Source organism: Sprattus sprattus (assembly GCF_963457725.1).
Source record: "Sprattus sprattus genome assembly, chromosome: 4".
Taxonomy (NCBI): domain Eukaryota; kingdom Metazoa; phylum Chordata; class Actinopteri; order Clupeiformes; family Clupeidae; genus Sprattus; species Sprattus sprattus.
This window is the reverse complement of record NC_137923.1, coordinates 49,022,835-49,038,530: the sequence shown is the minus strand read 5'-3', so window position 1 is coordinate 49,038,530 and position 15,696 is coordinate 49,022,835. Positions and strand designations below refer to the sequence as shown.

The following is a 15,696-nucleotide window of genomic DNA, read 5'->3' as shown; positions in this document are numbered from 1 at the left end:
GCTGGGCAGTCATGTTGTTGTGTTAGCACTTGTGAGCTCCAGACGGCGCCTATTGTTCTTCCACAATGTAAGAAGCTACTGCCACAAAATGGCAATCATTGATGCTTACTGTCAATTAACCCACACAAAAGCATGATACATATTCAATTGTTCCCCTTACACATCTCCTAACCTGCTAAGCAACAGAAAAAAGAAGCTCATTTCAGTGTTTCTATTGATATGGATCTCCAATCTCCATCTTAGAGGCTCTGCCCTGCAGATGGGGTTTGGAGAGGAGGGCATCAGATGCAGTGTTATGATGACAGATGTCAGGGGTTAGATTTATTTGATTGGATTTCACATCCAACTGATAGTTGCTGTGGCCATGACACAAGCAGAATCAATAAGCATGATGCACGTGCCCATCACCCACGATGCACTACTCACCTGGTGACACATGCTGTATCAACATCCACACTTCAAGTCATATAATCATAATAATCATATTCAGGACATCATTTAGAAAGAACACATGACACTGAATAAATGAGTCTACATACAAAAATAGATATTAAAATGGACACAAAACTGCAAACAAGATTTTTAGTAAGAGAACGAAAGTGGTGAAAGAAAAAAAAAACATTTGTATTTTTTTTTTTTAATATAATTCTAAATCTTTTTTAAAGTTCTCATAAACATTGTGTGTAGAGTGTGTAGTGTGGTAATTGTGTGTATAGTCTGTAGTGTGGTCATTGTGTGTATAGTATGTATGTGGTCCTTACCTCTGAATCCCCTGAAAGGTAGTGCTGGCCATATCAACAATGCCTCCAGTTGGTCTGGCAACAACTCCAACCAGTCCTTTTCCAATTCCCTTAAAGAAGCCAGCTGCACCCTCTTTCATTGCACCTGATGGAACAAAGATCCCACTTAGTACATTCCATTTTTAAAGTTCATCACAAAGAATATTAAGACACAGTATCAGTACCTGTGTCCTTAAACTTAAAGGTAATATATGCAGTGGTGGAACGTAACGAAGTATTTTTACTTCGTTACTGTACTTCGTTAAATTTTTAAGTATCTGTACTTTACTTAAGTAAAAATAATAGTGCATACTTTTTACTTTTACTTCATTACATTTTGCAGCTATTATCTATACTTTTACTCCGCTACATTTCTACAATATGTGTCGTTATTCGTTACATTTTATGAACACAGTTTCGCCAAAATGTTGCCTACACAAAAATATGGATTGCGTTGCTTTAGGACGTTTCAGCCAATCAGGTGGCTCTATCAGCTCCAATGACAGCAGAGTGTGAATTTGCCTGCAGCAATACGGTAGCCTTGCCTGTTTTGCTTAAACATTCGACAAACAGCCTGACTAACAAACAACTTTTCAGCATGGATTCAGAGTCAGCCTCATCTGAGGACATGTTCAAGTTCAGAGGCCCCAAGAATAACTCGTGGAGGTTTCAGTGCGTTTCTTGTCTACCTCAAAAAAGGAATTGCTAGCCTTCAAAGATTCTGCCTCAAATTTGGAGAAACAGGTCGAGTTATGCGGAGTTCTTGCTATGCTAAGTTAATGTCTTTGACTTATGAATATCGTATGCGGTTACTGACATGATTTTATACTGTTATCTAGCAAAATACATGTTGACATACAGCAATAGCATCAAAATAACACGATTGTACCTTGATTATTTATTTAACGTAGTGGTAAGATAAAGCTGGTTGTTTAGCATTGTCAAGCTAACGTGAAGATTTGCCTTTTTTATTGACTGGTTATTGCCTGGCATGCAAACTTAGGGCCTGATTTACTAATATGCGAGCGCTGCTTAATCTGCGTTCGCAAATTAACGCACGGTGCGCATTTTCTGTGGTATTTATCAAACCACATCTGCGCTGGGCACTGTGTGCTTACTCCGCCCTTTAAAGGACCTGATTTACTAACATTGATTTGCGAACGCAGCTTAATCTGCGCCTTTGCCAGGCGCACATTAACGCACGGTGTTTCCCCGCATTTTCCGTGATATGTATCAAGCCAGATCAGCGCTGGGCAATCATTATTTAGCGCACCGTTAAAAGACGGGAGAAATTGCCTGCAAGTTACTGCCCACCATGGAGATTTGAGGAAGAAAAAACTAAGGTTCAGCGGAGAGGAGATAGATATATTGGTTCACGTTCCCTCAATCACTGAACCTGATTCAATGGGTTATATTGTTGATTTGCCCGCCATCACCAAGAGCGAGATGTTTAAAAGAACACGATTATAAATAATATGCTATTGGTGGCATTAATGCATAAACTGTCTATTATAACAATATAGATGTGTACATGGCGAGATTAATACGTTCTACAAGGGACATGGGTTCACTACAATATATCCCCACTGAAACAAATACATTTACCAAGTAGCCAGGCCTCTCCAAAATCACCGTTGCTCAATCATGGATAGATGGCACTATTCCGGAAGATAAAACTGTCATGGACAGACCACTACCACGTAAGTAATGGTCGTGTTGGCATCACATATGACCTGGACATTCATTGAATATGTGTGCTTTCTGTTTCGGTTAACGTGTTCGTGGATTGAAGGTGGGACTGTTTGCATGTGGGTGCAATCAATGGTTCCAATTACGTTCGGAAAGCTATTTAAAAAAAATCCTGTTTGATGTCTCTAATTTCAGCTATGGCAGTGGGGAAATGTATTGACCAGTGCGCGGTAGCAATGCGTCGAGTACCTGGGTGAATATTTGGCTGAGTGAAGGCTGAGATATATACCAACTGCTGATGCTATAACTGTTTGAAATGATCCGATGCCAATATTTGTAATGTTGTCCTGAGTTTAACAACTGATGGAATGGAATGTGATCTCCGGTTGGAGAGTTCGATGTCTCTGATCTGGTTCAGTAATTGAAGTATTGTGTGGCTGGTTAATCTGTACCGTCTAATGATTTGTGGTTCGCTTAACTGAAAATGTGTTATAACAGTTGAAAAAATCATTTCTGTGCGCTGTCTCTTTCTGTGCTCGCTGTCTTTCTTCGCCTTGCTCTTATTACTGCTGCCATATCAACGTATTCAGACTCATTGTAAATGCGCTTTCTGGTTAAGACGTGCTTTTATGAGGCGGAGAATTATCACGCAAATTGGAGACGTGCGCTCGACAGGCAGTTTAGTAAATACCACGCATTACATCATTAGGCGCACTTACCTTCTCTCCTCCCATGTAAAGTGCGCTTCACGCCTACGTTACCACCCACGTTCACATAACCTCGCCTGTTCACACCCACATTTTACGCCAGAAATGGGCGCAATCCTGTTAGTAAATCAGGCCCTTAATGCCTAGTGTTGGGTTACTCAATATGTTTTTTTTTCTCTTTCTGCAATCAATAGAGCATACAACTCTGCATTGACCAGTTTAACAACTCCATTTGTTTTTCATGTTTCATATTTCCATTTTTTACACGTTTGCAATTAAATAAAAGATTAAAAGATACAAAAATGTGTCTTTATTGATTTGGCTTAGCCTAATGGTATTAACTTTGCAAATAATCCCTGGTAGATAACTCGTCATCTGCAGAATTATAAGATAGAGTGTGAACAGTTTTACAGACAATAGGCCCAATAAGTACACCAACCTTTCCAATTAACAAATGTTGTTGCTTATAATTATTACTAGTAGTGACATCTGTAGAGGCATTTATTACCAGTCGCTATTTCTTTATCAAAATGGCACAGCCTAGACATTGAGAGACAACCCATTGCGTGAGTACTTTTACTTTTAAAGTAAATTTAAAACTGAGTACTTTTTACTTTTTACTTTAGTAAGATTGTTGATGTAGTACTTTTACTTTTACTTTCATTTTCCTGGGTACTTGTACTTTACTTAAGTACTAAACTTCAGTACTTCTTCCACCACTGAATATATGGTCCCTGGTCTGAGAGGGAGAACAGCAACAGAAACATTTGAAGCATTTGCAAAATCAGCAACTTAGCAAACTTAGCAAGGATGAGAATCAAAAGACTGAATAAACTATCAAGAATAGGAATGCAACTCACAATCCATGGGACAATGGACAGAGTCTGTGTAGACTACATTAATGGACAGACTCTGTGATACTCTGTGTAGACTCTGTGTAGACTATACATTCATGTTTCCATGGGACAACGGACAGAGTCTGTGTAGACTCTCTTCTCTTTTGTTTTTGTCGATGTCTGTTTTCGTTTGCCAACATAACACACAACATGCAGATTTAAATAATAGCTTGCACCTAAAGTCATTTCCAGAATTACCGTTAGCTGATCACTTAGAAGAACTGCTGTAGCAATGTAGTTGCATGAGAAAATAATGTACTTCTCGTCATCTTTTTAATCAGTGGCCTCGTTTTGATGTAAACCAGACATAAAAATATGTCCACACCTCAGCTAGTAGGTAACCTTACTGGCACGGCATCTTATGTCATTCATTTTTATACCTCCTCCAATCTATGAAGCGATTATATTGCTGATCAGTGTAGATGCAAGACTTGGTGCTAAGCAGTCTTCATTTTGCATCCCCAAAATCATTCAGGTATTGGATCATACTGGTGTGCACCTAGCCACAATTGATTTCAGAAAATGTGATTTTTAGGTTCATTGAATCGGCAGTAACCTTTTGACAGACCTTTGGCTTCCAATACTTTCATATGACATGGCTAAAACTTTTTTGTCCTGCAAGCTACACTGCTAGGCTATAATATTATATATAATGTGTTACTTCATGGATATCTACACCTCCTGCATAGTTTACTCCAATTGCATAGAAAACTCCATGTTACATCACTGGTAACTGCATGTTACATCACTGGTAACTGCATGTTACATCAATGGTAACTGCATGTTACATCACTGGTTACTGCATGTAACATCACTGGTAACTGCATGTTACAGCACTGGTAATTGCATGTTACATCACTGGCAACTGAATGTTACAGCACTGGTTAATGAAGGGACTGGTTAGTTGCATTAATTCCAACTTATTTATACCTAGTATAAATATATTACTTTTATTGGCATTTAAACATTTCTTGGTGAGGGCTCTTTGTTCAGACCTGGGGAAGGAGGTGAGAACTCCCTTCCCCCCAGGTTTGGGCAAAAGTGTCTGCAGCCATGGCCTATTTTGAATAGCTGGTAACACCCCTTAACCATTATGTATATAAGAGCCTGTCTCTAAGGAGTAGGTTAGATAAGCTAAGGTGAAACACTGTGAGTGAGTGTGTGACTTCAAGCCTCTGTCTCAACAATGTGTGGCCGCCATTGTTAAGAATAAACCTGGATCATCACTGACAAATCCATGACTGAGTCTTCCAATATATGGTAGTAAATTAAATACCATCAGATGGAGGTTCTGGACCGAGAGATACATTCTTGGATTTCGCTGAGATTTCAGCTCTGCTGTAAGAGTCCTACAACTGCCTGGTTTTGACACAACACATGGTAAGTACTTAGATTAAATTGCTTACCTAACCTTAGGAATAATAGGATAGCAAGTGCCTGTGCAGTATCACAGAAGATTTTTGGGTGCGGTAACGCTCAAGGGTAGCCACTGTCAACCGCTGTCTGAGTTGATGGGTTGACATGCTACAATGTATTGCTGTCTGTCTCAGATGTTAGGTCCAAAGGGATTATATGTGTTGTGAACAAAAACGGGTGTTGTGAAAACAGGACACAGCATTATTTTAAATTTAAGTTAATTTGTACATTGTTACATTAAATTGTGGAAACTCAGTGCTTGGATTTGACCAGTCATGTTTCAAGACATAGGATTCTCTAAATCCAGATTTCAAAATGCGTTTGAGAAGGTCAGATTTTAAGACTGCTAGATTTTAGACTGTAACTTCTCACAGAAAGTTACAGACAACTTTCACACATTTCACTTAATTCACACGTCAGGTCCAGCCTTGACTGAGACCCTCAATAGCCCATCAGGCTTAAGTGACCACACCCAAGCCACATAGCAAGACTAATTATTTTTATGCAAGACATTATTTTCTTAACCCATTGTATGAAGTGTAAAACATTTTTACCAACAATTGTAAGAATATTTTTGGTAATTTTTTTTTTGGGGACAGTCTTCATCCTGCATATACAGTAGGTGTTTAAGATAACTACACATTCCCTGAGTAATGATCTTACAGCAACAAAAGTGCTGTAACATCAAAAGGGGGAGGAGCTGAGGCTTAGCTTCAGAGCGATTTAGATCCTACAAGTCATACATATCATAAATAAGATGATAACTGCAGAATTTATTTTATCTAAACAGGTTTAAGCTGCTGAATGTCTGACCTCATCAAAAGGATGCCAGGGACATTGATTTAATGAAATGCCTTATATGGTTTGGCATTTCACTGGCCCCTGAAATCTGGATGAAATAAGGGTTTTTATGACATAATGCTTTAACTAAACTTGTAAACTGGAACTGGAACTTTAAATAACTTATTTTCTTTTAGGAATGGAAACATTGTCTCCTGAGCAAGCGAATTAATCTGTGTATGTGTGAATGGGCTGGCCAGCCATAGAATGAATGAAGTTACAGAACTGTTAACAACAAATGTGACCACTGCTTTTGTTTTCAGGTGAAATTGTTTGATTAACTTTCAAATATTCAACGTCTTGCTCTAAAGGATATCTGTGAATTTTTTAATGACATTTGCTAACACTGTTTCTTCCTGAAAACCTGCTTCTTAAACCGCAAGGGCGCCACATACATTAACATCCAATGGCGAATCTGGGCGCAGACATACCATCAACAGCATTTCACACCCAATACCAAATGTCTATTGTCTAATGTGTGGAGTATGCTAAGAGGCTTCCTGCCTCATGTAAGTGTTGTCCAGTATTATCTCCCCCAAAATCTCGTTACAGGATATGGAGATTAGCGGATGAAGGACAACTGCACCATTCAACCCAGATCAACCCCTCTGGAAGAAACCATCAGACGGGACAGCCAACACCTTATTCAGCCTCGTCACGATGACAACAAGGAAAGGAGATGTCAAAAGGGGGACATTTGAACCCAAATCAACCCATCTGGAGGAACAAAACCATTGGACCATCAGACGGGACAGCCATCACCTTCAACCATCAAAGAAGATCCACATCTCTTGACCAAAAGGAACCACTCAAAGACGATCAACACCTCTCACCCTGAAGGAATCACTCAAGAGCCATCTCCTGATATGCTAAGGAGTGAATAGGCTGGACGACCCCATATGGAGCAAAGAATGGAGACACTCACACAAGACACACACACACACAAGGACACTCGCACACACACACGGAAAAACACAAGGACACTCGCACACACACACGGAAAATCACAAGACACCACACACGCACACACACATACACACACACACACACACACACAGACTCACACACACACGGACACTTGACTCAAGACACACACACACACACGGACACTTGATTACAAGGACACTAAAGCGTATTACCCTTCAACCGACATTATAATAAAGAAATTTTACATGGCATGGACCACTTAGTAACCAGAAAGGAAATGTTTTAAAATGTTCTGTCTTTTGTTTAATCCTAAACATTTTTGATTTGTTTGTTTTGTTAGTTTATTTTAGTTTAGGATTCATGTAATTTGATTTTTAAGCTTTTGGTTCACTTTTTAATTTTATTTCCCTGCTGGATACAATGTACTGTACATGTATTTATTACTGCTGAGAATACTATGCCCCATTTGTGAGACAGAGATTGAACAAAGCCACTCACACAAGGAAAAGAAGAAAATATAGTTAATATCTAATGTTATGTTTAAGACATTCTGTCTTAAAAAGGGGGAATGAAGGGACTGGTTAGTTGCATTAATTCCAACTTATTTATACCTAGTATAAATATATTACTTTTATTGGCATTTAAACATTTCTTGGTGAGGGCTCTTTGTTCAGACCTGGGGAAGGAGGTGAGAACTCCCTTCCCCCCAGGTTTGGGCAAAAGTGTCTGCAGCCATGGCCTATTTTGAATAGCTGGTAACACCCCTTAACCATTATGTATATAAGAGCCTGTCTCTAAGGAGTAGGTTAGATAAGCTAAGGTGAAACACTGTGAGTGAGTGTGTGACTTCAAGCCTCTGTCTCAACAATGTGTGGCCGCCATTGTTAAGAATAAACCTGGATCATCACTGACAAATCCATGACTGAGTCTTCCAATATATGGTAGTAAATTAAATACCATCATTACTCCATGTTACGTCACTGGTTACTCCATGTTACATCACTGGTAACTGAATGTGAAATCACTGGTAACTGAATGTTACAGCACTGTTTTTAAGTACTGATGATGCGTACCTTCTACAGGCTTGGTGACAATTCCAGTCACACCCCCAACAAAGCCCTGGAGAAAGAAATACATGAACAATCATATAATACGTTAATACCCTAACCATCTTTTTTTTTTAATTGTTAGCGTATTCGGTAGGCACAGCATGTCAGCCTGGTGGAGAATTAATGAGGTAAGTTTACTGTAACGTTCGCACGAGATGCTTTTAATTGGGATGTTTTGGGTGCCAATAAATTGCACTTAAGAAGATGTACAAAGTTTTGAAAGTTGTCTGGCTATGAAAATAATGAAGTTTGTGTGTAACTAATGTGCCTCCTACAGTTTGTTTTGTACATGTGCTCATGCGCTTTTCTGTGCAGATTATAGCAGATTTAAGTACCAAAAGTAAAAGTATAAACTTTCTTATGATTTAGACGAATAATATACATGTTGAGATTAGTAATGATATTTCATTAAGGTCAACAAAAGATAAAACAATAGTTCTGTACTGTAAGTTATGATTTCTAATAACATAAGTTTGCATTAAACATAATTTACATAATTTATGAATTCATTACTTTGGCAAGTAAGCTGTGATATAAGTGGGATAATGCACTGGGAGCAAGTGAGTTATGTAAAATAGCCGCACTTCAGAGGGGTATACGGTTGCTTCCAGTGCATTATTCCTTACATAGGTTACATCAACGTATGGAAAATGAAGTTGAGCAGTATTAAGCAAAAAGTATTAAAAAAAAAACAATCAAGTCAAGTACAGATACTCAGAAATAATATTTGAATGCAGTCAGAAAGTATTTCTACTCAAGTATCAATACACCCCTGTGGATAGGTATGGTTTGTGTTCTGCAGGGTGGGGGTAGGTGGGCACCAGAGAGTCAATGTTGCCCAGGGGCACCATGAAGTCTTAATACGGGCATGATTCTTACTTGCCAAAATATGCTAAATATTGCCCTAACTATAGGATGACTCGGATGCTGTTCTACTTTGTGTGATCTCATCAAACAACCAACCCTGAGTTAGCTAGTTAGCTAGCTATCTATCTATTTCTCAAAACTTTTTTGTGTGTACATCTTATAGGTGTGGTAGTTATTTACAGAAGTGCAACAGTGCACACATTATGCATTCCTTTCAAGATAGAGATAAAAAATGTCAGAATTTCAGATAAAGATGTCTTGCAATTGCAACTGTAGTTCTTGTCCATTCTTTGTGTATACGTCATACAGGTCATGTTAGTGTATAATAAAATAAACAGTGCAGGAATTATTATAATGGCGCAAGTAAGAGCAGTTGCACGAATAACAACAAATAAAGGAAATCTATGAACACCGTAACTATAAGAAGAGCGGGGGCCAACAAAAAAGTGTTTGAGAGCTTGACGTCAGTCTGGCAGAGCAGGTGTTCACATATGGCTTCCTTTTTGCATGATAGAGCTTTAGTTGGCATCTGCAGATGGCACGGTGGATTGTGTTTACCGACAGTGGTTTCTGGAAGTATTCCTGGGCCCATTAAGTAATGTCATTGACACAATCATGCCGATGAGTGATACAGTGTCGTCTGAGGGCCCGAAGACCACGGGCATCCAATAAAGGTATTCGGCCTTGTCCCTTACGCACAGTGATTTCTCCAGTTTCTCTGAATCTTTTGATGATGTTATGCACTGTAGATGATGAGATTTCCAAAGCCTTTGCAATTTGATGTTGACGAACATTGTTTTTAAAGTATTCCACAAACTTTTTACGCACTCTTTCACAGATCGGAGAGCCTCTGCCCATCTTTACTTCTGTGAGACTCTGCCTCTCTAAAACATCCCTTTTATAAATAATCATGTTACAGACCTGATCGCAATTAACCAAATTAGTTGCTAAATGTTCTCCCAGCTGAATCTTTTCCTAATTTCTTGCTTTTTCAGCCATTTGTTGCCCCCGTCCCAACTTTTTTGAGACGTGTAGCAGGCATCACATTTTAAATTAGCTCATTTAGTGGATAAAAGTGTACAATTTCTCCGTTTAAACATTTGTTATGTTATCTATGTTTTATTGTGAATAAAATATTGGCTCATGTGATTTGAGAGTCTTCTAGTTTTCATTTTATTCAAATGTAAAAAACGTCCCACATTTTCCGGAATTTGGGTTGTACTCTGTGCTTGAGCAATCACACTAATAATGCTGTTTGCTTGAGCAATCACTAATAATACTGTGTGCTTCAACAATCACAGTAATAATACTTTGTGCTTGAACAATCACACTAATAATACTGTGTGCTTGAACAATCACACTAATTATACTCTGTGCTTGAACAATCACACTAATAATACTCTGTGCTTGAGCAATCACATCATAATACTCTGTGCTTGAACAATCACACTAATAATACTCTGTGCTTGGCAATTGCACTAATAATACTGAGTGTGTCGCCAGTTGCCAAGGGTATGGGGACAAACACACGCACTCATATACAGTGGGGAAAATAAGTATTTGAACCCCTGCCGATTTCCTAAGTTTGGCCACTTGCAAAGAAATGTGTGATCTAGACTTGTAATGGTAGGTGTATTTTAACAGTGAGAAACGGAATATCAACAAAAAAATCCAGAAAACTACATTTAATAACATTTATGACTTTATTTACATTTGATGCAGAAAATAAGTATTTGAACCCCTAGCAAAACATGACTTAGTACTTGGTGGAAAAACCCTTGTTGGCAGGCACAGACAGGCACAGACGTCAGTCATTGTAGTTGGTCACCAGGTTTACACACATCTCAGTAGGGATTTTGGTCCACTCCTCTTTGCAGATCCTCTCCAAATCCTAAAGGTTGCGTTTTCAATGGGAGGGAATGAGGGAATGAGGAGTCTTCCTATACCCTTGGCAGAGAAACAGCCCAAGGAATAATGTTTCCACCTCCATTCTTGACGGTGGGGATGGTCATATTCAGCATTCTTCCCCCTCCAAACGAGGCAAGTCGTGTTGATGCCAAAGAGCTTGATTTTGGTCTCATCTGAACACATCCTGTCTCCCAATCCTCCTTAGAATCATTCAAGTGTTCATTGGCAAACTTCAGGTGGCCCTGTACATGTGCTTCCTTGAGCAGGGGGACCTTGCGAATGCTGCAGTACTTTAAAAAATTACGGCGTAGTGTGTTGCCAATGGTTTTCTTGGTGACTGTGGTCCCAGCTGCCTTGAGATCATTCACAAGCTCCCCCTGTGTAGTTCTGGGGTTATTCTGCACCTTTTGGATGATCACCGATACCGCACAAGGGGATATCTTGCATGGAGCCCCAGACCTAGAGCCAGTGGCGGACCTAGTCATTTGGGGGCCTAAGGCGAACATAGCCAGGGGCCCTCTTCATCCGTCCTTTTAATGCAAAAAAAAAAGGGCCACCTCAAAGCAGGGGCGGACTGGGGGAAAAAAGTGGCCCGGGAGTTGTCTGTCAGAGCGGCCCACTTAATATACGGCGCGTTGCCCACTCAATGTATGCAAAATACCCATACACTTAACATAATTTTGGATGATTACAAAGAAATAACATTATATATGTTTTTTAATAACATTTGGATCCACAAATTTGCCTGGATGGACACATGGAATAAAATGATACTGGCTATTGTAACACTTCAAGGTAGGTATAGTTTGCTAGATGAATATGCTTAACTCTGGGCTAGTATCCTACATTAAGCAATATCAATTTTTTTGTAGGCTGATTAACTCATACAGCAATACCTTTTTGTATAGTAGATGGCAGCACACAATCAAAATATTTCCCCTCTACCTACATAGCTACAGTAGCTAGTTATATGGAAGAAAGTTGCATTCAGGAGCCTTCATAAGCAAACATGATTTGGCTCCACATTAAATTATCCCACTTTTTCATTATCCACATGTCTCAAATGTTGTATGATGCAACATAGCTTTACAGGACACATAAAATATGTGTAAAATATCCACCCTTTGTAGAAACCTGTTGAATCGATACATTTGGTGTAGGAAGTCCTAATTGTTTTGTTGTCAATTTATCTTAATTAGTACGCCGACTAAAAATTAGTTTCTTTCAAGGAGTGACTCCAGTTGTTGCACTGAATGTTAGACATCTTGACAGAATATGCCTTGACCGTTTTTTTTAAACTCATACGTCCTTATACTTATGACGAAAGAATGGAGCATGGCGAGCCCTCCCGGAAGCCATGGAAAATGCATTGAGAGCCCTCTTTTATGAAAGAGAATGGATTTAACATTAGAGTGAGAGAGATCTGGGGCGATTTCCATTTAGCCCCAAATAGGGACGCCGCCTTCTGAAGCACAACTGTTGCGTGACTGTTGCCTGATTCGACATTTGGTAATTTCCGACAGAGAAAAAAAAATCTCCTTTTCCTGAAGGCAGTTCGTCGCCACAATCGCCCTTAAGGTCCGCCGCCACTGGTTTGAACTTTATTGTAGAAATGAACAGAACAGAACATACGATGGGGTGTAAACATCAGTGGTAATGGTAGTGTTGCATGCTGGGTGTGTGATTATGTGTGTGTGTTTAGGGTTGTTAAAGGTGTCTACGAGCGAGACACGCAAGTATTAGGCTAGAGTGATTGACATTTAATAACAAATAAACATAGTAAGACTGACGGAGGAGATTAGATTAGTAAAGAAAATAGTAACCATGAGTGTGAATACAGGTCACTAGGAGTAGTATAAATAGCAGACATTGATTCCTTGTAGTTGTCATTAGAGGTATGTAATGTATTCTGTGAAGCAAGGAAAACCGTCGCGAACGACAACATCTGCGGGAAGGCCGGTTGGTTATGGACTTGGGCCATCCCATCGGCCCATCGGTGCCTGGGTGGGCAACTCGTCGAGGGCTTTCTGCTGGGTGGGGGCCTAAGGCAGTTGCCTAGTTCGCCTTAATGGTAGGTCCGCCACTGCCTAGAGCGATTGACAGTTGTTTGGTGTTGCTTCCATTTACGAATAATCACACTTATAGTTGTCTGCTTCTCACCAAGCTGCTTGCCGATGGTTTTGTAGCCATTCCAGCCTTGTGCAGTTCTACAATCTTATCTCTGATGTCCTTGGACAACTCTTTGGTCTTGCCAATGGTGGTGAGGTTGAAGGTGTAAAGTATGATTCTTTGGACAGGTTTCTTTTATACACGTCACCAGTTGAGATCAGGTGTACCTTGTTAGACCTAATGAGGACTAATCTGTGTGCTTCTTGGGCACATATCTGGTCATTGGGAGCCTGAATTCTTGCTGTTTGCTTGGGGGTTCAAATACTTATTTTCTGCACCAAATGCAAATAAAGTCATAAATGTTATAAAATGCAGTTTTCTGGATTTTTGTGTTGATATTCCGTTTCCCACTGTTAAAATACACCTACCATTACAATTCTAGATCACACATTTATTTGCAAGTGGCCAAACTTCAAATACTTGTTTTCCCCACTGTATACACAAACCACATAGTCACCCGAGCACACACTTCATTCATTGTAGTAATTGCACGGCAGCATATCAATCTTGTGTACCTTCAGAAAACCCTTCCCTCCTTTGGCGAGACTCTCTCCAAAATCTTTGGGAGGCCTGTTTCTCTCCTCTCTGCGTTTCTGCTGGTATTCCTTGTCCATGGTCATGGCTGCCAAACCTTTACCCACAGAGCCAGTGATCCGTGATACCATTCCCGCTGCTCCTCCTACACACACACACACACACACACACACACACACACACACACACTTGAGTACTTGTGTACACATGTAAATGATACTGAACACAGTGTTGAATTCTGAGAGTTAGTGGAAAATCACAGGCTGTGCATATGTGTGAATCTTACCCACTGTGTGTCCCAGAAGACTGCGTACCCCAATGGCAAAGCCCTCTGCAAATTCCTCTGGCCCTTGTACCGCTCCCTATATCAACCATACAAGATCATGAATATGAGTACACACTCACTCACTCACTCACTCACTCACTCACTCACTCACCTGGAATGGTTCATAAAAAAAGGCCTCCACTCCCTCTGACAGGCCTCTGATTAGACCAAACGGATTCCCTAGCACGTCCAGTCCCAACACCAATACATACATCTGCTTCAGGAACTACAAAACATATACAAACATTACATCTGCTTCAGGAACTACAAAACATGAAGAAACATTACATCCGCTTTAGGAACATTTTCATCACATTTTTCATGTAAATAATCACCTGCTCAGAGTAATGGCGAATGACCGCTGACATCAACTTTTCCTTGCGGTAGAACTGGAAACGGACTTCAAAGAATGCAAGTCTTGAGGGGTGGGAATGGAAATCAGCAATTAGATAATAAAGCTTGCCCATCCTGAAGACTGTCTAGCACCAAATTAAATATTCCAATGTCTGAAGGGAAGTTTCCCATACAGGACTGTATAGGGCATCTTTGTATTAGTACATGCATTTTAAGTTACAAACAGGACAATATATGAAATTACTTGTGCTATTGGTTGGGGACTTCCCGCAGCAGCAGCCAAACCTCTCACTGACACATGCAAGTGGTGCACAGTGCACCAAACCATCAGGCCAATACTTAACAAATTTAAAGGCATTGACAACAACAACACATTTTCCCACCGGAAATGGCCTTCTAAGGGTTAACAACAACTCCAAAGATGCCTTCTGGAGCATTTCTCTGGGGTTGCCAAGAGGGCACCTTCCTTGGTCAGTGTTGGCTTGAATTAAGCCTTCAATACCTCCAGAGGGCTCAACAGTGGTGCCGGGCATCTCAGACCCAGCCCGTCAACACCAGCAACATACAGATACAACTCAAGATAAAACTCTCTGAGTTCACTGAGGTTCTGTGGAGTTAGGAGGACATCATTAGGAGCTCTAACACTGAATTGAATGCAGCTAGCCAACGATTTGATGAAAATAGGTAAAGAAATCATATCCAAAGCCTACAGAAATGATTCGCTCTCTTTGGAATGCCTATAGAAATGATTCACTCTCCTTCCAATGCCTATAGAAATGATTCACTCTCCTTCCAATGACTATAGAAATGATTCGCTCTCTTTGGAATGCCTACAGAAATGATTCAATCTTCCTTGGAATGCCTATAGAAATGATTCACTCTCCTTCCAATGCCTATAGAAATGATTCACTCTCCTTCCAATGCCTATAATGATTCACTCTCCTTCCAATGCCTATGATGATTCACTCACCTACCAATGCCTATAATGATTCACTCTCATTGGAAGTTTTCACCTTCGATTGTTTTACAACATTGAATCATGGTCGATTTATTTTGACTTGACACTGATCAGAAGAAAAAAATAATCTGTGTCAAAGTTTAAGTCAGTATTTAGCAGTTGCACTTCTACTTTGTGCCAGTAGCTCTGGTCACTACATTGCTGCTAGTTGCTCCCTG

General features: G+C 39.9%; 1 protein-coding gene across 1 annotated transcript; it reads right to left on the bottom strand.

Annotated features, from left to right (window-relative positions):
- Window positions 1-211: 211 nt before the first annotated feature.
- On the bottom strand, window positions 212-15,053 carry LOC308363543 (intermembrane lipid transfer protein VPS13C-like; the record flags this gene model as incomplete). Its single annotated transcript, XM_080836348.1, has 8 exons — window positions 212-356; window positions 762-885; window positions 8,328-8,373; window positions 13,823-13,986; window positions 14,128-14,203; window positions 14,279-14,392; window positions 14,502-14,583; window positions 14,983-15,053. The coding sequence occupies 8 exons, from the start codon at window positions 15,051-15,053 to the stop codon at window positions 212-214; spliced, it is 822 nt and encodes a 273-aa protein (XP_080692474.1).
- Between the last annotated feature and the right edge of the window lie 643 nt (window positions 15,054-15,696).